This window comes from Thalia democratica, chromosome 1 (genome assembly GCF_965202585.1).
Source record: "Thalia democratica chromosome 1, ktThaDemo2.hap1.1, whole genome shotgun sequence".
Taxonomy (NCBI): domain Eukaryota; kingdom Metazoa; phylum Chordata; class Thaliacea; order Salpida; family Salpidae; genus Thalia; species Thalia democratica.
The window spans coordinates 49,444,786-49,470,038 of record NC_139165.1 but is presented as its reverse complement, the minus strand read 5'-3'; the positions used below and the strand labels follow the sequence as shown (position 1 = coordinate 49,470,038).

Genomic DNA, 25,253 nt, shown 5'->3' with positions numbered 1-25,253 from the left:
ATAATCTAGCTTGAAAATTAAATGTCATAATACAAATAACCCAGTTTATTAATAAACTACTTGCAATAAAAATTTGATAATGGCAAATTTTTTGAATGCTGTAAATTATACTTATTTTTAACATAGAGTTATAATTTTAATTAAATACTAGTTTGCGTATTTGGTAGTTTACCTACAATGGAAAACTTTGAAAATTTCAAAAAACATGTTTGAGTTACGACAATCAAAGCCGGAATTAACCAAATATTTGCTTCTCAAATTTAGTTGTATAGTTTCAAACAAATGTTTCATAGTATTACATTCTATATAATATTAAATTTTTCTACTTAATAAAAGTTCTACACTTTTAAAAGAACTATTGTCTTTGTTTTTGATATAAACTGTTAAACATATATACTAAAGCTTTTAATAGCACATTAAGTTCAAAAAAAATTAATTACGAAATTAAATTAAAAAAATATATATTTCAAAAAAAATTGTAAATTCTAGTTTCAAAACAAACGATTATTTTTACTGAAAAAAAATAAATCTCAAATAAAAATAACAAAGTGCTACTCTTAAACCTTCCGTAAATACAAAATACTTAAAAATTAAAACTTTAAAAGCAAATAATCAAAAATATAATTTAATCCTTCACTTGAAAAATAAAATAGTTTCAAAAAATATATAGTTAAAAATTGCTAAAACTGTTTTATACTTACTAAAAAGAGTTTTAATCAGGTGTAAAGCTTGTCGCTTAATTTTAGTTTTGACCTAAAATTTAAATTAATGTAACAATAATAATAAAATTAGTATTTATAATTCATAAAAAATTTGCCTACTTGTTTAGAAAACTAGCACTGTTTTAAGTTTTTAAAAAATATGACTACAATGTTAAAAGTTTTTGAATTCTATCAGAATTCTCAGCTATATTTAAAATTATAGCACAATTAAGTCAAAAAAAAAATAAAGTATACAATACGTTAATTTAGTCCAAACTTATAATACCACAATTAAAGTTGTTTATATCGATCTGAAAGCTTTGTGGCACAGGAGTCTGTGCAGTTTGCAAACTTGCATTACATTGTGCGGATAGTTGCCAGATTTCTTTGAAAAAATGACCACAAAACTAAACAAGAAATAGATTCTAATCAAAGAAAAAAAAAGGTTTACTAGTGTTCAGACTTTAGAACTCAATATTTTTGGATTTTAGGCAACTATGCTGTGCGCCGCGGTTGCTTGGTGCGTACACACTTTATTTCAGTTTAAAAAAAAGTTTGTTTAAATTTTGTTTTGTAAAAAACTTAAATTCAATTAAAGTACAGTTTAGTTTCAAGGTGTATGATATTTCAAAAAGTATGTTTAGTTAAAAAAAAGTTTTAAAAGTTTTGAATGTTAAAAAATTCAAAAAATTAACGCTTTCGTAATTGTTAAATCGTTATTAGTTTTTATTTAGTCGTTATTGTATAAAGATAAACATTAAATAAATATCACGGTCACGATCTTTTTTTTGTTTTTTGCTATTATATTTTATATCAGAATAAGAGTATTAATACTTTTTAATCGCTTAGTAAATTTAACTTTCTGTAATAGTCATAATTTTTAACAACTTCTATAAAAAAACTAATAAATGAACTCAAGGTAGTCGACTGTTCTTAGAATAAAGATATAGTAAAATAAAACAACTTACTTTAGTGTAGAATTTGAACTTAATTTTATAGAAAATAGTTCACATTTCATAAAAAAGTGTTAACTTTAATCATTCAAGTTAAGAAAGCATAACATTTCTATTTGAAGATGGGAGAGTTAGTATGTACTGAACTGATGTTATTTTCATTAGAAAAATAAATCAAGGATTTTTCATCAAGGGTTAAGGGTTTTTCAATGTTGACTGTGTTTAATTATGACAATTTAAGTGACTTTCCATTTAAATTTTCTACAATATAAGGAATTAAACTAGTTTTTTTAAATGTTACAGAGTCTTCTAGATTTAAGCACAATATTTCAATAAAATTAAAAACATGTTGTTTAACAGTGTTTAACTGAATTTAAACATGTTGATTACGTTATTGTTTGGTAATCCAAAAAATATCAAACAAAATATCTTTAAATTACTTCTTCAATTCAGTAGAAGTTTCTATTGAACAAATAAAAACCTAAAATCATTATTTATAAGTAGATGATATTATACATTAATGCTATCAAAGCTAGAAGACAGTCAAACCAAATTTTAGTAATAAATACTAACAGTCTGATTTAAGTAAATGTCCAATTTGGCAATTAATCATAAAATATAATTCTAACACCTTTCATGGTTGCCACACACTCAGGGAAGTTCAGGGAATTTTCAAGTTATAGAAAACCTCAGGAAGACTCAGGGAATTTTGATTCTTTTTTATTAACTCAGGAAAACTCATGGCAGTTTTTTTTTAAGTTTCAGGGAAATTTTAAGTTTTACTAAAAAATCTCAAGGAAAATTTTTTCTGAACCATTTTCAATATTTTGTTCGAAAAAGGTAATTTTATTTAATTTTAAGTGCTTATTAGAAGTTTTTTAGCCTTGTGGCTAGTTCTTCTATACTCTTAGAATTAACATTGTAATTTTTTAATAAATAATAGAATTTTTACTGATTTGTTAAACCTCAGAGAAGTTTAAGGTTACTCAGGGAAGTTTTTGTCCGATCCGGGAAGAATTTTTGACTTAAAGAGTGGCAACCCTGACCTTTATGAAATGTATTATTTGTCTTCTTTTTTTGTTAAAATTACTCTGATTAAATTCAAAGTGAAGCTATCAATACATGTGTCCTGTTACTCCGGTTTTGTGTTTTTGTTTTTGGTGATTTAATTTTTTTGAAGGGGTAGTAGCCCTAACACTATTTTAATGTGTTTGTGTATATAAATACACCAATTTTATTTTGGTAACAGAAATAGTGTATAGTAAAAGTCTAACCTAAAGGTTGTCGGCAAATATTCACACTGAATTTACTAATAGAATATTCAATGTAAAAATTCATACAGCTATAAATAACATTAGATTATTATTCCAACATTTACTAGAAAAATGCACAATATTAAAAAAAATATTTTTTACTTGAAAAGATAACACTGTACTGTATTAATCATTGAGAACACCGCAAAATAAAACAATCACTGCACTGTATCATTAAATATTAATAACAATTTTAACAACTTATACTTAAAATTATAGCCTTTTGAAATAACTGGAACATAAAAAAAGCTAAACAAGCTAAAGCTCCCGCACAAGACATTAAACTGTATCTCTGGTGTGTGACTGGATAAACAAAATATTTTTTTTACACCTGGTCCTTAGACCAAACTTTTTGAGTACTTATGTTTCAAAAAATTGTAAAATATTATACATTTGAAACAATCAATAAATCATTGTATTTTTATACACTAAAACAACATAAAATATCCTGTAATTGCCTTTGAAAAATAGTTTTTCTACTAGTGATACATACTATTTGGGAATTTTTTCTCAGTATGATTTTGAAAGTAATTAATCTTTTATTTGAAACATTTTATTACCTATCAATTTTACAATCAAGATGCAAAATTAGCAAATTACACTTAAGTTGGTATACAATTTCAAATTTACTCCAGCATTATTTCTCATGAAGGGGTCTATCTTGTAAGTCCAACGTTTTCACCATCATGAGTGGAAATAGACCATGTGTCTGAAGACCCTTCAGTAACTAATGCTGCAATACAGTGCCCTACCACAAAGTCTTAGTTTTTGTCATCATGCATATTTGGAGAAGAGGCTTTGACAATCAATGATACATCAGAACCTGTTGGTAGTGAAAACTGTCATCACTTGTCTTTTCTTGTCATCTTCACTTGTCATCCTCTGCCACCAGAGCACATAAGTTAACTACTTTGGCTTGGAAATTTACTACTTTTTGACTAGATTAAGTTTTTAAAGTTGAATGCTGCTCTTCCAAGCTCACTACAGACCCACCACCACTTTTACGCAGTTTGAGATACTTGTGAAAATATGGATCCCTTTTCTTTCAATTCTTTACTATCTGTTTGAGCTCTATTTTTTGGTTTGCTGCTAACTGCTTCATCTCATTCAGAAAGTTTAAAACTTTGTTGATACCCTTTCTAGCTTTACAGATTTTTTCAACTTTACCCACAAACGGTTGCTTCAGTACTTAGTACTTAAGCCCCCTTGAATAAGATTACAACAGCAATTTCTCGTGACCATGCCTGCCTGATGAGTCCTAATTAGGACAAAACCGGTCATAGGTTGTCTTGGATGCTGTTGTTATTGATCTTGTGGTAAAGCTCATTATTTATATAGCTTTACAATGAAAAGAAAAGTATTAGTGGCAAGCAGTTTTTTCTTATCCTTTTTCTGTGAATATTTAGTCCCTGAACTGTGTTGCTGCTGCTTGCTTTTCAAATCCAGCAAGGTGCCTTTAAGATTACAAGTTATTGATTTGGAGACCAGCCAGTTTATCATAAGTTGAGCTCAGTAGCTGGTTGTTTAATTGACAAAGGAAAGTTTTGATAATCAATAAGTTAAGTTGCATGGAGACACTTCTTGTTAAGAATTTTTTGATACAACTCAGAAGTTAGGTACATTGATAATACAACATTGTCATCTTGGTTTTTTAAGCTTTATTTCAAAAGTATAAATGTTTTTGAAAAACAATTAGTCTTTAAAACAAACTTTAAACAAAAAATATAAAATAAAATATCAAAATTAAAAAACTAAACTTAAATTTTATAAAATATAAAATGTTATAAAACTATAAGAAGTAAAGTGCTCAATATATAAGAGCTTAAGGCCATAGGGGGGGGGGTAGGCCATGTTTGTTACAAGTTGATCTTATTTTATAGAGTTTTTATTAAGCTTCAAGTTGCTTTTTACCGTTTTTAAAAATTCGAATTAATTTTTGAGATATGACCGGCCAAAGTCGGACCGCATAACAGGTTCCTTATGGGGAAGGAAAAACTAAAACGGCGAAAAAAGACTAATGCATTCAAAATCTATCTCCTCCTTCATTTTTTAAGCAATCTTCTTCAAACTTTCACAGTCTATTCTTTATACAATAACAAAAAAACGTTATTTGTGACTTTAAAAAATTTCAAGTAAAAATACCTTTTTTTTGAAAAAAAAAATTTTTTGATAAAAAATCACTTTTTTTTTTTTTTGTCTTAAAATTTTTATTTTTTAAAATTATTAAAATTCACAAATAACGTTTTTTTCTCATAATGTAAGGAATATTTCCTGAAAATTTGAAGAAGATTGCTTGAAAAATGAAGGAGAAGATAGATTTTAAAGCCCGTTTTTAAAAACTTGAGAAAAACGGCTTTAAAGTTACCCTTTATAAAGACAACCCTTTATATAACCGGTCATAAAAAAAAAGTTACTTAATATTTTTAAAATCTAAAAAAAGCATCTGAAAGATTATGAAATTTACTATAATATAAGTCTATATGTTATTTTTGGTCAAAAAATGGCTTTTACCCCCCCCCCCCCCCCCCCCTATGGCCTTAATTATTAAAACATATTTTTTCAACAATTTTCAACTTAAGCTTACCCCGTTTCACCTAGAATGATCTTCAGAGTTTTTTTAAGTGACAATAAAATGATATGAAGCACTCAAATATATATAATGAGAAAGTAATTAGTAATCAATTAATAATTGTAATTAGTGCTTGAGCAAATACAAGGGAAATTAATTAATTTGTAGTTATGTGCTTGAACAAATACAAGGGAAGTTAATTAATTTTTTAAAGTAAAATTTAATATAAAATAATTTGAAAAAAGTTATTTTATCAAGCGTTAAAGTAGAGTTAAAAAGTTTGGCTGGTTTTCAAAGGATCAACAACTTAAACAAATTCAGCTAAAATTTAAAAAGTACTTTTTGTTGGGTAAAGATGTATATTATATTATTTGAAAATATACAATTGAGTAATAAAAGAGTCTTTTAATATATTAGCCATAAAAATTAAAAGATGGAATAATTAGCTACAGTATTTACGATTTTTTCAACTACACTGGTTGTTTCATTCCTGCATATTTGCTCTTCCATAACGTTACGAAAAAGTCAAGTAGGAAAATTACATCATGTCTTTATGTGTCCTTGCCCCTTCAATAAATACCACTAGTTATCTAAATTAAAAAAAAAAAACATCTTTTTAGATAGAAACTTTTGATCAATCGTTATTTGACAAGAAATATTTAGATTCAAGCCTCAAAATCACAAAGTATAGGGAAACTCTGCAGCTAAAGTACCCAAGCAAAAAATAATTGAGCAAAAACTAAAAAAAAAACATCAAAAATTAAACTGTGTAATTATTGCCACCAAATCAACCAACAATCAGTTGATGTAAATTACACATTAAAATAAATTAAATTCTGGGCTAAGGGGATTTTACCTTGTCTTTTAAAGTTTAGCTTATTTTGTAGAGTTTTATCTTAGCTATCAGACATTATTGACCATTTAACATAGTTTAAAGTAATTTTCGAGATATAAGCAATCAGATTCATCAAGCTCAGTAGGTTCCTAATGGAAGGCACAAACCAAAATAACAAAAAAAAACTATTTCATCAAAATTCTTTATTCTCCTTCATTCTCCAACCAATCCTGTAATTTCCACAGTAGGTCTATTACCAATAGTTAATTTTTTCAATGTTGAATTTTTTAAAATGTCATTGTTATATGTGTTGACTAAAAAAAAAAAGCTTAATTTATATATTAAAAAACTTATTTAAATAATTATAAAAATGCAAATTAACATTTCCATTTTTTACCAGGATTCAAGGAAAAAAGTTCTGGCCCTATCAAAATACTATCCATAACTGTTTATGAAAAACATTTTCAATAAATGTCACTATCTTAAAAGTTGATTTTAATTTTAATAATACTCTATTAAAACTGACTTTAAGTTTATATTTTAAGCTTTCAAACAAGAACAAATGTTAAATAACAACAAAGTTCTTACCCCTTTTTGCCTTAATAACTTTATCTAAAAACTAAAAGCTAAAGATAGAAAAAAAAAGTGTTATTTATGACACTCCACTAAGTCTTTGTTAGTAACAATCGCACGAAGTTAATTGCAATTAAATGTTATAGGTCATCTGAAAATTAATCAGTGAACTGTATAAACATTTGCAAATTTATTATTAACTCAAAGAATTGAACACTGAAAATTTTAAAACTTTTGATCAACAAAACATGTAGTAAATATCTCTGATGGCAGAAAGATTTTTTTCCTCATCTTTCTAATATTTTTGAGTGCTTACATTTTTTGTCATGCAGAGGTTTTTAGAAAATATTTTTAAATATCTAGAATATTTTATGCTAAATCTTTTGACAGTTTAGACTAATTTGAAAAATTTTTCAATTAAAATTAGTTTAAATCTGACTAATTTTATAAATTTATGTTATCAATCATTTTTCCTTTAAAATTTGTTCTAATTAAAACTCTTATCAACATTTTTTTTTGGTTAAACAGTAATAAAGCTTTTTTTCAATTTAACACATACCTGATTAGGCATTCTTTACAACTTTTATGCAAAACTAAGAAAAAGCAATTTTTAAATCTTTTTATGTATTTTGGTTAAAAGAGTCAATCTTTATATTTACAAAGCTTGTTCTAAAAATTAAAATTTTAAGTCATAAACTAAGTAAACTATAGTGATGATATATGAATATATTTACCAGCATATATGCAGTTTATATAACTTTAGTTTCCCAAGAAATTAGTTGCATTAAAATCTACAATTTATATACTTTTTTACCTTCAACAAAACTGAGTTAACTGCTCTACAGATTTTTATGTAGAAACAGATTTATTATTTAAAGTCATACTAAAATTTAATTACTTAGTTGTTAGTTAGATAAACTAATTTGATCACATGATACATATGTTTATTAACTATTTGAAAAAAAAAAGAAATAAATAAGTTAATAAAATTATTTCAAAATAAATTATGTTTATGTAGGTCCTATTGACTTATTTGAAAACTCTCTGAGTTAAATGTTGCATGATCAAAACAAAGTTGTTCACAGATAGTAAAAAATACAACAAAATACAAATTTATTTAAAATCATAAAAAGATTGTATATATATTTATACATTCTAAAACATCTAATATATGGAAAAATTTTGAGTTTTTAATTTAGACCTAAAAATATATTTCTTTTTAATCATAATTGTATTCTTACAGATGTAAATTGTTATCATCTCTAAATGGATGTTGACAAAAAAGATAGTTCATGTAACATGATTTGGTCTTCTATCAATAAAGATCAAAACAAATCATCATCTAAATCTAACCCAAAAACAATTTCTGATGACTGGATGATCAGAGCTCCTAAACCAATAAGATTTCCAAAAAAGAAATTTGATGTTTCCGAAGACAAGCTTAAATGCCAATTTCAGATTGACAAGGAAGTATCTTCCTTTTCACAAAAGAAAAGTTTTTTAAGTCCTGTGTTAAATAAAAATAAACAGGTTGAAGAAAACTTTCAAAGCTTGTATACGAGGTGTAGTAGTGCACCTTTACCAGAAGAAAAAAGGTATTTTATTTTAAAATGTTTTGTATACATAGTGTAAAAAGAAATTAATTATTTTATATTACCATTATGTTTTTCAAAGTAAGTCATTGCTCAACTATTTCAATACAAACTGTTGTATGATTGTTATACAGGGTAGGGTGTAGATCAGTGGTCGGCTGTCTTTTGTAAATTGCGGGCCGATTTTTTTATAAAAAAGTCTTCAAGGGCAGCAGGTATAAAAAATAGTTGTAGTAATCAGTAGAAGAATAGTACTTTTGACCAAAAATATGACAAAACAAGCAACATTAGAGAATTAGTAAAGAGTAGTTATTGAATTAAGAGCCAAACTGTAAGTTTTTATTGAGAAACATTTAAATTTTATGGTTTCAAATAAGTTTTTTTTAAGCTAGAAAGTACTTCACCAGCCGCAGGTTTTGAATTTAAGGGATGCATTTGTCCCGCGTGTCGCAGTTTGCCAACCCCTGGTGTAGACTATACCCTAATAAATTTGCACTTACAATGAAAAAAGTATTTAAGAATTTAACTTTGCATTTTACAAGTTGAACTGATTTTGTAAAGTTTTATTTTAGCTGTCAGACAGACACTTTTTACAGCTGAACAAAGTTATTTAGTTTTTTTGAAATTAAGCAGTTGAAAAGGGTGAATTTAATATGTTCTATGTAGAAGGTGCGAACTAAAAAGGCAAAACAAAGTCTTTTTTTAATTGAACATCTATTACATTTATTGTTTAACATATACTCTTCATACTTTTCCAGTTAATCTTATATAGTTAAGGTATCTAAGTTTGAGATTTTAAAAAATTGTATTGTAACAATTTAAGGAATGTTTACTAAAAGTTTTAGGTATTTTTCTAAAAACAAATAGTTGATAGATTTTTAGAGAATTTCAAAGTTTCTGAGAAAATTATGACTACCAAATAACTGTGGTCTGAACTTAAACTTTTTACTAAACTGAATATATATATATATCAAAAGTTAAATGTTATTTTTGAATTGTGTAAAAACAGGCTTAAAGTTTGTATTTAAAGCTTCCATTAAAAAGCCATAGTTAATTTTTGTAAAAAAAAAATGTTGGACTCCCCCCTATGGCCTTAAGCTAATACAAATGTAAAATACATATCAAACTTAAATAATGATACTTTAAAAGGTAGTCCAATTAGCCGTAGATAAAATATTTAAATGTTAGCTTTCTTATTTTCACTGTTAAATTATACAAAAACTAAAGCTTCAAAAACATAAATTAACTTGATAAAAAATGCTTATTTATAAAAGTTTATTGCATAGCATTAAACTTAAAATAATTGCACCAACTTCATTTTTATTCAAACACTTCTTAGAAACCACTTTAACATCATTAGTATTGACATATATTGAAAACTTTAACATATATATATACAGAGTATTATATAAAATAAGGTTATAGTTTCTACTATTTTACTTTTATTATTGTTTTCAAGCAGTTCCAACGTAAAGACTTTGCCTGCGATGAAAAGAGTAAGAGTTAGAACATCAAGTGTCAACATCGTTTCTCTTAATAATATTGTAAGTGGATTATTAAAAAAGTAGTTTTTTACAACATATATTGTTATTGCTATAAAAAAGTTAAATTTTACAGCTATAAAAATATTTAAAAATGAAATGTTATCAGAACCAGGGTTGCCACACACTCAGGGAACTCAGGGAATCTCAGGGAATTTTCAAACTGTAGAAAATCTCAGGGAATCTCAGGGAAACTCAGGGAACTTTGGCATTTTTCTTTTAACTCAGGGAAACTCAGGGAAGTTTTGATTTTTTCTCTAAATTTCAGGAAGTTTTTGAAAATCTCAGGGAAATTTTTTTCTAGATCTAGAATGAGGTTTAGTTAATCCAGTTTCAATATTTTGTTCAAAAGTAGTAATTTTTATAATTTAAGTGGTTATTTAGAATTTTTTTTAGTTCTTCAATATTCTTAGTATTAACATTGTAGTTTTTTTTAAGTTTTAAATTTATATTTACTTAAGTAAAATCAAACAGTTTAGAGAATTGAAAGTTGTTCTTAACTATTCATTGAAAAGTTCTAATAAACTTTTTGTTTTTAGTTACTTATGTAGTTTAAAAAACGCTATGTTGTACTATTAGTTCTTATTTTTTAAATAATAAAGTTATTTGTTATTTGTTTACAACTACTTGTTTTCAGTAAAAAAAATTAAAATGAATACAGATTAGTGTTGTATTACTTGTGTTAAAAAAATAGAGGTTAAATTTTTTTTGATAAGTTTAATGCAGAAGCATACACATACAACCTTCCTTTTATTATTAAAGAAGAAAAATGAGAATGAGGTATTAATAATTTGTGTTAGAAGAGAAAATTTTTTTTTTAAGATTTGAAAAATACTCAGGGAAACTCAGGGAAATATAAGGTTACTCAGGGAAATTTTTGGTCACTCAGGGAAGATTTTTTGGCTCAAAGAGTGGCAACCCTGCAGAACATAAAAAAATGTTTAAAGATATTTAAAGTTTATGAAAAAGTATATATTTGTTAATATGACATTACTAAGTTATTAAATATTTAGATTTTATTTCAAGTGACTCTTAAGTTACCCATAAGTCTATAAAAACAAAGTTATAAAGTATTTCCTGATAAATTTGCATAATATACTAAATTAATGTAAATTTAAGTAATAAAATGTTTACTCAAACATTTTTATATCTTTGAAACAGATGTATACAATAAAAATACGTATTATATTAAATAATTGTGTTCTAATATTAATTTTAAATGTATCTATATTTCTAAAAAACATTTGAATATATTTTTGTATGAATTTTGTTTAAATTAGTATATTATTGCAGTCACCCTGCCCAGGAAATGTTAATTCCAAGCACAGAATAAGCAAACTAAAGCTGGTAATTTTTTTTACTATATTTTTATTTCTTTTAAATTTCAAATGAAATATCTTTTCAACGTAAATATATAAAAGTATATAGCTTAATTTTTCAAATAGAATAAAGCGGTTTAAATTATTTTTTTTATAGTTAAATTATACATTCAGTAGGTTGTATTTAACTATTCGTAATTATAACGTTATTTTTTACCTTGTATTTTTCACTTTACTCTTAAATCGTTTTTTTTAGGAGGAAAGCATATCAGGAATGAAGTTTAAAGAAACAGAACATGAAAGGTAAATAAAGTTTACTATTTAGCTCTTTAGTCTTTTGGGTATAAAAAATCTGTTGTAGTTTTAATTTTTACAACTTCTTTTTTTTAATTTTAAGATTTTTTAGTGTTCCATAACAAAGCTTTATTTAATACTAGAATATTTATTAGACGTTATTCTATGCGCAATCTTGTTGTGTTTATCTTGATCTTATAAGATTCAATGCCTCGACCTATTTATAATTTATCTATAATTTTTATGATATAAATAGTGTTGCAGAAACAATTTAATTGAAATACTTTACAAATAATGAAGTTTCTTTATTAGGTTTTTCCTTTAAGGTTTTTTAACATTTTTTTCAAGTTACTAATACTATAAACTTTAACCATTTTCTTAGATTTTAAATTAAGTGATCTATAATATTATTTCTAAAAAGCAACTAAATTTCGAATTGTACATTGATTTAAAATATGTCTAACAAATTAATCAATTATTACGTCATATCATATCAAATAAACAAAGCTTCAAATGTGAAAGAATCGTAATCTGTTATTTTTTGTTTATAATAAAAAATACAAATAAGTAAGATAGTAACTGTACTTTATCCTCAAATTATAGAACATTCTAAACCATATAAAAAATAAAACAACAAAATTGGTATCTGTAGTATTGTACATATTTTTAAATAATGTTACTGAGATAAAGTTACCTTTAGGTTTAAATTTAGAGTTTCACAGTAAGTATTTACAGTAGTAATTTAAGTATATCATAATATATTTTATATTTGAAGATTATAAATCTAAGTTTGATTTTGTAATAAATGTTGGTTTGAATTAAACTTATAAATTTATACATAAAATTATTTGTTTTCAAAACGTTTATTAATGATACTAAATATAATTTTAACCTAAAAAAATGTTTTTATTATTGTTTATAGAAAACTACAAAGCAACATACAAATAGAGTGTTCACTTACATCAGATTGTAATGATCTTTCATTGGTAAGGTTCAAATAATAATATTTTTTTAAACATCAGTATTATGCACAATTTGTTCCTCGATTTTTTTACTTATTGATAATTATGATAAGGAAACAAAATAGCTTTAGAAAAAGATAACTTTGTTAATTACTAAATTAAAAACAACTTTCATTATTCTTAGTATTTTAAATAATGGTTTATTATTAATTGTTAAACAGACTGATGAAACAAAGCCAAAGAACAACGTAAACATCTTATCTAGTGTAAATAGAACTACTCTGAAAGCTTATAAAAAACTAGCACGGTCTTCAGGTAAACTTTTTATTTTTTTATAAACTAAGCTGACTATCAAAATATTAAGGGATTATTAACAAGTTTAAAAGTTTGATATTAGTAAAACGATTAATAATATTGTAAGAATAATTTCATTAAGTTTTTATGTTAAAATATTATCATATGCATAACTTCATTTTTAAGATATTAAGTCGTTAAAGTGATTTTAATTGTGTATCAATTTCAACAAAAGCACATTTTGTTCTCATACGAAATAATATTTGTTTCTGATTAGTGTTAGTACACTACTTCTTTCAAACAACAACAAAATTGTAAGTAATGTAACAGACAATGTCTCATGTTTGAACCCGTCAAGTTCTCCCGCCTCTCTCGGTTCAACCAACTTGCCCTCCCCCCTCGTCGGCTCCTCGCCCACCCCTCTCTCCCCCACCAGATCCATGTGCTGCGCCGTCGGCAGGCAGCTCTACTCTCCCTCCCTCAACAACCGCACTCCGTCTCCCAGCCCGACTAAAAAGTTCATCAAGTCAGTGTTTGTTAACAAAGTTAACTTCACAGTTTTTATTATTGATAAATTTCAAAGTAGTCATTCTTTTACAGGACGTTTGTAAAATATTTTAGGGTTGGAAACAATAGTTATAAAAATATAGGAAATGTACGATAAATGTATCTTTAAAACTTTTTGTAAGAATAGTTTTTTTATTGCGTTTCATTCAACAAGTGCTTACAAGTGCCTTTGTGCTGTTGTACTATATTCAAATTTTCTTTCACAAAAGTAGTTTGAATGTTTTTCTTAACTAAAGCTAAAGTTATACCTAGAAATTTTTAATTATCAATAATATAATTTTTTACTAAAATATTACATAAATTTATACGCATTTATACATTGCGTTGGTATAAGTCGTGAATTTAATAAATTTTTTATGTGTATATCTGTATGAAGAAAACGGTTTCATAAGAAATTTAATAACCGTTAAGTTTTATGTGTTTGTAGATTTTGTCTATAAAAGTTTTTTTTTTTTTAGTTTAATTAATAAGTATACCGATTTTACTTATAAAATTTATTCAAAACCTTTTCAAAAAATAAAAGTAAAACAATTTTACAGTTAGTATCACGTTGAATCAAACTTAAAAAAAAAGCTCTTACTTAGATACTTGAATTATGTTCATTTAAAATAAATTGTTTACTATGAGAAATTTATTTATTTAACTCAGATGTTTTCAATTTTACAAAAAAAAAGTTTATAAATAATTTCTACTTGAAGGCGCCGAAGCCAGAGTCCGGTTGTGATGCGACCCAGCGTTTTAGTCACTGGTGGACCGAAAAGAAAATGTAAGTTTGTTTTGTGAGAAATGAAACATAATAGTGCAATTCTCGCTCTAATACTTTACAATGTAAGCAAACGTTTAACTTTCGATAAAATTGGCGCCGCTTAATGCTGTTGTGGCTGACTATTTGAATTATGGTTAACATTTTCTTAGTTCACTTTTATTTATAAACAATATAAATATTCTATAGCCTTATATCATTTTATGAGCAAAAGTTTACAACTTTATTTAGGAATAAAAACCACCTAAAACAGAATTTAAAGTAATACTCTTGTATTATTTCTAAAGCATTTTTTACTCAAGTTGGGTAATTTGAATAAAAGTTAAATACAGTTTAGTAATGTTCTTATGTTTCTATGCAGCTTTTAGTAAAAAATAAGCAGTTTAATAATATTTAATTGTACTTTTCAAAAAAAGGGAATGGAGAAAGCAGTGAGTTCACTCTGTCTCCGAAGCGTCTTAATTTTGTACCGATGGCTTCATCAGCAAACAACTCGCCAACTGACGTCATAAAGACTTGTAATAATAACTGCTGGCCGTTACATCGCGTCAATCAACACCGACCTTCAAAGTTTATAATTGCTTTAAATTGATTTAAAAATAAAACTTTTTTATAAGCTTCTATCAGTGTTGTCTACAATTTTAGCGGAAATTATATACTGTTTATATTAAGATGCGTGATATTTATATTACTAACAATTTTTTTTTTGGCTGTTATTTTATCTTATCATTGAAATATTTTTGTCACCTTATACTCATTGGATATTTTTTTATCTTTAAAAATCTATCCTTAAAAATTAATGATTTTGAAATTTAGCTTAGTTTTTAATGCTTATTATTACATTTTACATGTTTTATTTGTGATTTTTTATTTAAAACAAGTTATTTTGTTGATAACACTCAGTCTAAAATTTTAAGTGACAATATTTTTTAAGTTTGGTGCATCCAACTCCTATGATGGTAAATGAAAAAAGTTCAACAAGTACCACTTCTTTTAAATCACACCCACTACAATTTGTTAGTTTTCATTAATTATTTTTAAAGCTTTTTTTTTTTGTTTGGTTTGTATAAACAGGATTGCCACTTTACTTAAAATCCTGGAAAAATCTGGAATTTGACAATTTAGATAAAAAAACCTGGAAAAACGTGGAATTTAAGAAATTTTGAAAAAAAACCTGGATAAGCCTGGAATTTTTAAGAATTTTAACATGATCAGTTGTAAAATTTCGGTGTGACCCAAAAAATTTATCATATAGATAAAAAAAATTTGTCATCACCAAATTTTTTTTTACTTAAAAAACACATTTTAAGTAGCTGTATAGTATCTTTTTAATCTTTTTATACTATTTAACACAGTTTCTTAACTTAAATTTAACTTAAAACTAAAAATAGACCCAAAAATGTTTACTTTTAAAAAGCTTGAAGAAGTTTGAAAAACCTGGAAAAAAATTTGAAAAAACAAGTGGCAACCCTGTATAAATTACTTAGTTCTTATTTCACAATATCATCGCTAAGTCTTGTGTGTACTTATCTCCATTTCTGTCTATAAATATAAAAAACAGAAATTATTGAAGTTAATCATACTTATTTTGATAGTAATTGAAATACTGTTCATAATTTTCTTTTTTTTTTCGATCTAAAGTAATGACTAAGATAAAGCATAAAAAAATGATAAGTAATTTTTAATTTATCAATTAAACCAGATTTATTATTATTATTTTAAAACCCTTATAAATGCCGAAAGTTTAAACGCCTAAAAACATACTTCGTAAGCAGTTAAGTTGCAGTAAAACATTAAATTTTTTCTCACTTATTGTAGGTAAAAAAAATATTATTTATACGAGAACTGTAAACTTTTAGATAACAAAAAATCACAACTCGGTTGACTCAGTTAGAAGTTTGTCTCCAGCTAGCTCAACTTGCTCGGTCAGCTCTCTAGAGCCTCTAGCGACAAGAATAATTGATCAGAAAAATTCCTTATATGACGGACTTAATAGCTCTTCGATGTTTAGACCTTTAAATCGAAATTACGCATTTAAATTTGAAACCAAGGTAGTTAGTTATAAAAAAGAACTAACCTTTAAACTTAATTTAAGTAGTTAGACTTTGATAATACTAAGTTTTTCATCAAATAGTTTACGTCTAATACAAAAAATTACAATAGTTTTGTGATGTTGCATAAAGTTATAACTATTACTTATAAAAAAAAATCATTAAATTTTATAAAGGTTTTAGCTTACTAGCTCTAATAATAGTTATAGTTGACAGGTATAGTTAATTATATTTTTCATACATAAATATACAAAGTGTTGTAAAACTGACTTACAAAACTTATGTAAATAAACTTATACGGTTTTAATGTTTTATTTATAACAAAATCAATAAATAAATAAATAAAAATAAAATATAGCATTGTTTTAATTTTAAAGTACATAAAACAAAGTGTAACAAGTAGTGTAACTAGACTATAATTAGAATGTTTAATTAAAACTGTTGTTTTTAGCGAAGTTTCAAAACTCACTATTACTATAGAATTTCAGAAGTTTATTTGGTATACTGTTAAGTTATTTTGTATTTGAATGTTGTCATAAAAGAGATGTTGTAAAAACAAAGAAAAAATATAAATTAGTTTTGAAAACATTAAAAAGTTTTTATTTATGTAGAAAAAAAAGTTTTAATTTAGTTTTAGAAAGAGATTGAAAAACATTTTTTATTTTATTTATGTTTGTTTTGCAAACAAAAACAGTTCAATTTTCTACTTTGTTTTATGCTCTTGTTTGCTGTATTTTAAATCTATTTTTTCAAAACAACTATTTAACTTACATAATACCATCAAAGCTTATTTTAATACTTTATTTAGAAATAAATAATTTAATATTTTTATTTTGTTTAATTTGTTTTATAAAATAGATTTTTAGAAAAATTTGTTATGTTTAAATATTCTTTGAAAAAAATCACGCCCAACTAAGATATTAGAAAATATAATTTATGAATAGGTCGAAAAAGGTTGTTTGATAAATTTATTCTATTTATTACTGATCAAGTTATACAAATAAAAGTTAAAATTCTCAATTTGGTCGGCTAGAAGTTACATGATATTTATTAGTAAGATTTGAGTTTAAGTAAATGCCTTTAAGACATGTTTTTATTTCAGATGAAAAATAACCTGGAAAATATTTCTTTACTTTTGAAAATGTGTATAGTTTTTAAGCAACGTAAATTATATTATTATACTAACTATTTGTCACAGCATTAGGGTATTTTTTATATATAAATAAAAATTTTATCCTAAATGTTAAATTTATGTATAGCTATTCCCTATATAATAGAATTTTGTTTGAAAAACTAATAATAAAAAGCTGTCTAAATTCTTGAAAACAAAGCACTATAGAAATCTATTGTTTATCAAAACATTTTCAATTGTACTGAAAATTACTTACTTAAAGAGTATTATTATACAATATATTATTTGTTTAGTTATGTTTAACAACTATTGAAATTTAATTTCGTTATTAAACAAAAAATTGAATTGAAAACGTAAATAAAATTTAGAAACAGAATGCTATCAAAAACTCAAAATAAAAATTTTAATTAAAAAGCTACCACTAAATTTTTTTGTATTGTACTGTAATTAAGGGTAACTAAATAATAATGAAAGTAAGAAACATAAACTAAGTAAGAAATCCCCTTGAAAGAGTACTTAAAAATAATAAACACTTATGTCATATTTCCTTTTTTTTTTGTACAATGTTGTATAAATATATTGTTTAAGTTAAGTTATGCTTTAGACATTTTAGTTTACTATTGTTCTGTATATTCTTAATTATTTCTTACTGGTCTTTCTAAAACTGCTTTACATATATGTATCTTCTACTTTTGTTAAGGTATTTTCTTTATGTTTTTTAATGAACAATTTACGCATATTGGTCCTTAGTTCATTGTTTGTTTTTATTTTTACAATTTTCTGGCAATTTATAACTTCCCCTAACTACTGTCTCCTTGGTTCTTAAATCATAAATAATGTATTTGTACTAAAAAAAATTAATTTAAAATTGTTCAGCAATCAAAAAACAGTTCAATTGAACTTTTAAAAAATAGACTAATATTTTAAAAGAAAATTGTTTTTTGACTGTCTGAGAATTAAAAATTAAACTTTTAAATTGAATATTAATTAAAAGTTTGTGTATTTTAGTGTAAAGACATATTATAAAAACCAGGTATCAGTACTTTAATTTTAGGAAAGATACGGACCATTGTCGTTAGTTCTAATAACATAGTCAAAGTCAATTTCTATTCTAAATTAATCGTTATATAAAATACTTGAAGTTGATTATTACCAATCATAAATATAAATATGTAATGCATATAACTAATGGAAATTTTTATAGCACAGCAGAGTAAAGTTTGACAAATGAAGTTCTATTCTTGTATTTTTATGTTGTTTTTAAGTGAAAATTTTATTTAAAGGTATAAAAAGTAAGTAAAAATAATGTTCTATATAGATAAATTTTTAAACATTAAAAAAAATTATATAGAAAAATGTTTGTTATTATATTTGAAAAACATTTTAACAATAATTTTTCTATATTATTCTAAAAAAGAAATGTTTTAGTAGTCATCTATACAGAATATTTTAAGTAAAATATGACAAAAGGAACTCTTTGGGAGCTTTCGTTTTATAACAACATTTTCAATGAAATACTGCTTATTCAAATAGTGAAATAATTTTAAGTTTAACTACTATTACTAAATAATATTCTATTTCAACAAGCAGTACTTCATTAAAAATGATGTTACAAAACGAAAGTTCCCAAAGAGTTTGTTTGGTCATATTTTGTTTGACAGTTGTTTTAAAGCTTTTATAAACACTCGCTTCTATAAATTAACAAACTGCAACCTGTCTGAATATTTAATTTTAATACTTAGTTTTCGACCCAGATTTTCCGGCTCTCGAAGTTTAATTATTTAAGAATATTATTCGCAAGTTTTAAACTATTATATTTTGGTTTTTAAGAGTGGCATTTTAGATCGAAAAATATTTTTGCAAAAAAGGTAACTTGTGCTTTACAAAAAGAAAAGCTAAGTTTTACTTTGATGACTAATATTATTAAGTTACTGGAACATTAAAAGTTTTGTAAAATGCATAAAAAAAGTAAAATTTTTATTTCTTTTAGACTTAAAACTTAAACAGAGCTGGTTTTAATTTATACTCTGAAAAATTAAAAGATTATTATATGTAAAAATTGCAAAAGTGACAAAGAAAAATTCTTGTAAAACTGTTGCAATGCTTTATACTAATTAAAAAATGTATTAAGTTTTACAACAAAAGTAATACAATTATTTATAATTAACTTTATCATAGTGTTTCAGATATATTAAGTTGAAAATATAAAAACGAAATTCTTAAAAGTATATACTTTTCTATGCTTTTAAGATATTTTTAATACTTTTCATTATGTCTGTTACAAAATTTATTATTTCAAAGTGTTCTTTGTTATTGGAATGGGAAAGTTTCATAACTGTTTCAGAATTTACAGAGAAAAGTAGATATTTTTTATGAATAAATATCACAAAACTTAACTACACCATTAAAGCTATTATATCAGTAAAGTCAGTTATAAATTTAAGAGTTCACCCAAGAAACTTTTTTTAGAAGAAGTAATTTTTAAACAGACACTATTTTTTAAAATTTAGACTAATAAATTCAGTTAAAATTGTTTTTTAAGCAACCATTTAATTAAATGGGATTTTTATGTTTAAGTTGTTTAGAAAAAATTAATGAAAGTTGACGAACAATTAAGTATTGTGAGGAGTTTTAATTAATAACTTAAAGATTTTTTATAAAATTACAGCAAGGTTTCCCAAACTTATTTTAATGTTCGCCAGTTTGGCAAACAAATAGTTATCAGACAAAGCCTGATATAGCTAATTACCAATTTATTTTCTTCTCAATAATACTTATTTCCTTATGATAGCGAAAATCGCCCTCATGGTACGGTATCGCCTTTTTTGGGAAATCCTCAATCAGAGGTACTTATTTAGTTGCAAATTTAAGCATTTTGTTTTAACATTTAATAATTTTTTCAGAATGACAACGGAAGATGAATGCGTCTTTACAAATGAGAAAATGATTTAGCTATTTTTCTATGAAACCAGATAAATGTATTCTAAATTAAACTTCTAGTCTAAGTATAGTACTTAACATTAACTATTTAGAATTAATATTATAATTAGCTAGTAATAAGTTTTTTAAATTGTTTTAAATTCTTATATTTAATGAAATTTATTTACTTTTCTATAAAGATCCTGTTAATATTCTTCAATATTATAAAAACATTGAAAAAAAGATATATATGTATTAAATTTTTCAACTGTAAATTTCGTAAAATAAAATATTAGATAATAACTAATTAAAAGTTTGATTAGGATAATATATAGGTTGTTAAATCACTTTATTAAATATTTATACCAAGACAACTGTGTTAAAATAAAAATTTATGCAGATTATTATTGAAACATTTACATTTCGTTGTAGCTGTAAAACTTGACAAAAACTTTCAATGAGGTAATAAATTTGCACACTAAGTTTATCAAGTTTTTTTTAAATTTCTTGAAATTTAAAAGTTAAATTAGTTTTCGAATTACAATCAATTATTTTTTTTAAGTTAAAAGTTGTTGTTTTTTCATATATTTATTGTTTGAACAAGAAAGATACCTCTAAGCTGTTCAATTTACAGCTAATTAGTTATTAACTAAATTATTTCTAATTTATCAATACTAAACAGTAAATTCGATGGTTTTTTTTTTATTTCTGTTGTGTTTATTCTACAACTAATTATCTTGGTGGTAATTTAATTTTTTACTGTTTTATTCAATCTGTTTAACGAACTTTTTTTAACATTTGTTTCTATCTACATAAAAGTTATGTTAACATCATCTTAATGTAATATTCTGTGTAGAATACTTTTATTTATTTTACAAATGCTTAAAGTTTTGTTCGGAGATGCTTTTTTTAATGTTTCAAATCCTTATATGCTTTAATTTTCTTACGTTAAAAATAAAAAACCCATTAAGTTTACTTTTTAATTTTGTTTGTGTTTTATTGTAAACTTAATAGAATAAAAGAAATTAACATTTATACGTATAGTTCTAATTTTTCAGCATTTTTATTAAATTTATTAACCCCAAACAATCAATCAACAGATATTATCTTGATTTTCATTTAAAATAATTAAAACTGTTTACTCTTGTGGATTTCTGGATAACTCAAGTAGGTTTTTAAAAAATAGGCAAGTCAAAGCTAGTATAAACATAGATTTATTGAAAAAAGTGTATAGTTATTTACGGTTTCTTTAACAAGTTACTTCTTTTACTATCAACGGATTTCAAAATGCAAGTATATATAACTTAATCAAGTTGATATAAATTAAGAAATTGTTTTAGTAGTTGAGCCCATTTTTTATAAACTTTAATAACAAAAAAAAAAGTTATTAGATTACACTTTCGCTTTCTGGATTTTTTAGTATTTTCAATTTCAAACTCAATAAATATTCAAATAAGTATTTACAAGAATGGTTTCAAAGCTTATACTTTTGCCAACCTAGCCTAGTTGTTAAAATTATTTTATTCTATTAAGTTAATCTTGTGGAAAAATTTCATATTTTATGACATGAAATTGCATTTTATTTTTTTACTCGACTTTATATTTTAAGACTTCAATTATTTTTTCATTTAGTGTCTAAGACGACAAGAATTTTGTTTTGTAGTTTTATTAATAATAAGTTTGATAAAGATGCTATAAGCTTTCTAGAAAGATCAATAATTACTGAAGATGTCAATTAATTACATATTAGTTTTAAACAAATGGTTCAGTTTTGTTTATATTACATACAAAATACATACTGTCTGTTTTTCAAGTATGTTTACAATGTAAGCCTCTTTCAGTCTGTTAGTAATCACCTCAAAATTTAATTAATCAAGTATCCTAAAAATAAATACTTGTTTAGACACAAAATTTTTGTTAACTTAAAACTAGTAATGTACCGGACTCACTATCCGGATCCGGCCGGATATTGCCATTTTTGTCTGATATCCGGATCCGGCCGGATCTTGATTTTAAAAAAGGTTCGGATCCTAACAGAGATCCGGCCGATTCAAATCTAGTTAGTTAAAAGAGCATACAGAAAAGTATTTTTTCAAAAACAAACCCTGTGTAAATTAAAAAGTCATTTTCGTCAGTTAAAATTAAACACCTACCGTGATTGGCTCATTTTGTACACGTGACTAATTTACATTTGTTTACATTTAAACTATGAAATAAACATTTTAGAAATGCAACTCTTTACCTATGTTGTAAAGTTAAAAATTTTACTACCAAATTGTCAACCTTTATTCTAGCTAGCTATTCTACTGATTATTAGATTAAAGTTATTTTTTTCAGTTTTTTAAAACCTCATTCTGACTCAGGCTAGTTTATACTTACTCTAGTTAGTTTTTTTTTTGACTTAAGCAGTGGCAACCCTGCTAGTTTGAAAATTTTTAGGAATTTTTGAAATCTTAGGCTGCCTCAGGCTAGTTTAGTTTTTAAAAAACTCAGGCTAGTTTTAAGATTTTTTGAAAAACTCAGACTAGTTTTTTTTTAGATTTTAAATGAGTTTGAGCTGATCCAGTTCTCAATATGTTGTGATTTTCTAGTTAATTTTTTTCAAGAACTTTATTTCAGATTGTTAATTGTAAATATTACCTTAAATTGTCAACCTTGTGGCAAGCTGTTCTACTTATTAGTAGATTAAAGTTTTTTTTTTCAGTTTTTAAAAACTTCATTCCGACTCAGGCTAGTTTATACTCACTTTACAGGTTTCCCATATCCCTAGATTTCTCTAGATTTTTGCAATTTTCCAAAAAAAAAACCCTAAATTTCACTAAATAAAATTGAAAAATTCATGAATTTCCCTAGATTTTACTTTTTTTTACTATTTAGATAGGACTCACTATCCGGGTCCGGATCTTGCCATTTTTGTCTGATATCCGGATCCGACCGGATCTTGATATAAAAAAATATCCAGGTCCGGTTCCGGCCGGATCCTAATTTAAAAAATCCGGTTCCGGCCGGATTCCAATTTGAAAAATAGTCCGGGTCCGGTACATCACTACTTAAAACATGAATTCAGACTACAATTATGTCTTAACGGTGGCAATTCTGTTGCTAGTAAAATTTTATTTTTATGACAAGATAATTAAAGTAAATGTATTTGTAGTAACGAAATAAAACAAGTAGAATCAGCCAATGTTACAGCTTCTTTTATATGTTTACTTCACTACTCGACTATATAGTTACTTACAAAAGCGTTTGTTACAAATTCTGGCAGTTTCAGTGCTGAGCGTATTGTCTGCAATTCTGTAATAAAAAATTACAAAATCACAATTTATGAAAAAAATGTAAATAAAACTTATGAAAAAAATCTTTCACAGGGTTGCCACAAAGTCAATAAATTTAGAAAAAAAGTGGTTTTTGGGAAAAAAGTCTGGAAACTTGATATAAACATGCTATTAGTAAAAAAAATTATCATCACTAAAAACTGCATTTTCCTTTTATTACTTGAAAAAAAATTTTGATTTTGCAACTCATCTATTTTTTCAGGGTCTAATTTATTTTTTGAGATAAATTAGAATCTTTTATGGTTAAATTTAATTCAGAATTTGGTTTAGAAAAGTGAGTAAATTTTTTGCAGCTCAATCTGTGGCAACCCTGCTATCTTGGAATAACTTCTCTATAAATATGTTTTTGCCAAACATTTAATATAAAGTTATTTGTTTTAATAAATATGTTTGTTTTCTTATAGATACTATGTGAATAAAATGTCTTTTTTTTCAAAAAACATTTAATTGTAAGAAAATATTTTAATTAAACTATAACACATTGAGCTAGATTAATCATTAATTCTTTTATATACAAAAGTTGAACCACTTGAGTGAATAATTTTACCGTGAAACAATATGTAACTAAAAAATATTTTTAAACTTATGTATTCGAATCATTTATGTTCTGTAAAATAACTGCAGCATAGTATTACGATTTTATTAAAACATTTTATCGATTTTTTTCTTTCTAGAAAACTTAATTTTATAATAGTAAATGCCTGATCAGTCTTATGCCGTATTGTTTAAAACTATGACAAATTTAAAAGTCATAAATAACTTATTAAAATCCCCACGTGACTATTAGTAATTGGTTCGTATAAAAAAATAACAGCTATATTTGCAATAAAACTTACTAAACTATTGTTAGGCAACTTACAACTTATGTTATTTATAAAGCATTAAGTCTTTGAAGATCTTAATGACATAAATATGTACGAAAAGTAACGGTACTAGTATAAATTTATTTATTGTTTAATTTTTTTTTTCACACAGGTCGATGATCACAAAAAAAAATATTATTAAACTTTTAAACATACTTCATCTTGTTTGTTAAATGTTTTATTAAAAAGAAAATTCTTAAAAACAAATAAATATTAAAAACAAAACTCTGAATTTTTACGAAGAGTAAAGGTTTAATAATATTATATCTTTATTTTACTGGAGAAAATTTGATAATGTACACATGCTTAATATTTGACTATAAACATACTAACTTATTCCAAATAAAATTTTTCCGAGTTTTTAATTAAAAAAAATTAATAAAAAACTTATTTAAAAAACAAACTGTATATAAAATTTTAAACATAAACACCTTTGAATCAGTTTATTGTACAACGAATTAGCAAAATTTAATAAAGGTAATGAAGTTTTTCTTTTCTAAAATAAAAATATACTTATTGGAGTAACTACTAATATTAAATAGCTTTAAAGTCAATGATAATTTATATAATAATCAGTTCAAAACTAATTTATTAGCTCACATTGTTTTATTATGTTGAAAAAATAGTTACAAAGTTATCTTAATTATTTATGTTTCTTATTAAAGTTACTTATTTTT

At 24.8% G+C, this 25,253-nt stretch overlaps 1 protein-coding gene across 1 annotated transcript; it reads left to right on the top strand.

The window, feature by feature from the left end:
* The first annotated feature begins 8,195 nt into the window (after positions 1-8,195).
* On the top strand, positions 8,196-20,576 carry LOC145844043 (uncharacterized). Its single transcript, XM_082951376.1, has 12 exons — positions 8,196-8,539; positions 9,999-10,080; positions 11,371-11,424; positions 11,653-11,699; positions 12,613-12,676; positions 12,874-12,967; positions 13,277-13,472; positions 14,212-14,279; positions 14,693-14,846; positions 15,211-15,292; positions 16,136-16,327; positions 20,363-20,576. Exons 1-12 carry the CDS (start codon positions 8,211-8,213, stop codon positions 20,378-20,380), a joined length of 1,380 nt encoding a protein of 459 aa, XP_082807502.1. The 5' UTR covers positions 8,196-8,210; the 3' UTR covers positions 20,381-20,576.
* Positions 20,577-25,253: the final 4,677 nt, after the last annotated feature.

Bases quoted from the DNA above. Each gene is read 5' to 3' on its own strand.
- LOC145844043 (XM_082951376.1), top strand. From the start codon at position 8,211: ATGGATGTTGACAAAAAAGATAGTTCATGTAACATGATTTGGTCTTCT. The intron at 10,081-11,370 runs GTAAGTGGATTA...ATATTATTGCAG, and splicing joins TCGTTTCTCTTAATAATATT to TCACCCTGCCCAGGAAATGT. The intron at 11,425-11,652 runs GTAATTTTTTTT...CGTTTTTTTTAG, and splicing joins GAATAAGCAAACTAAAGCTG to GAGGAAAGCATATCAGGAAT.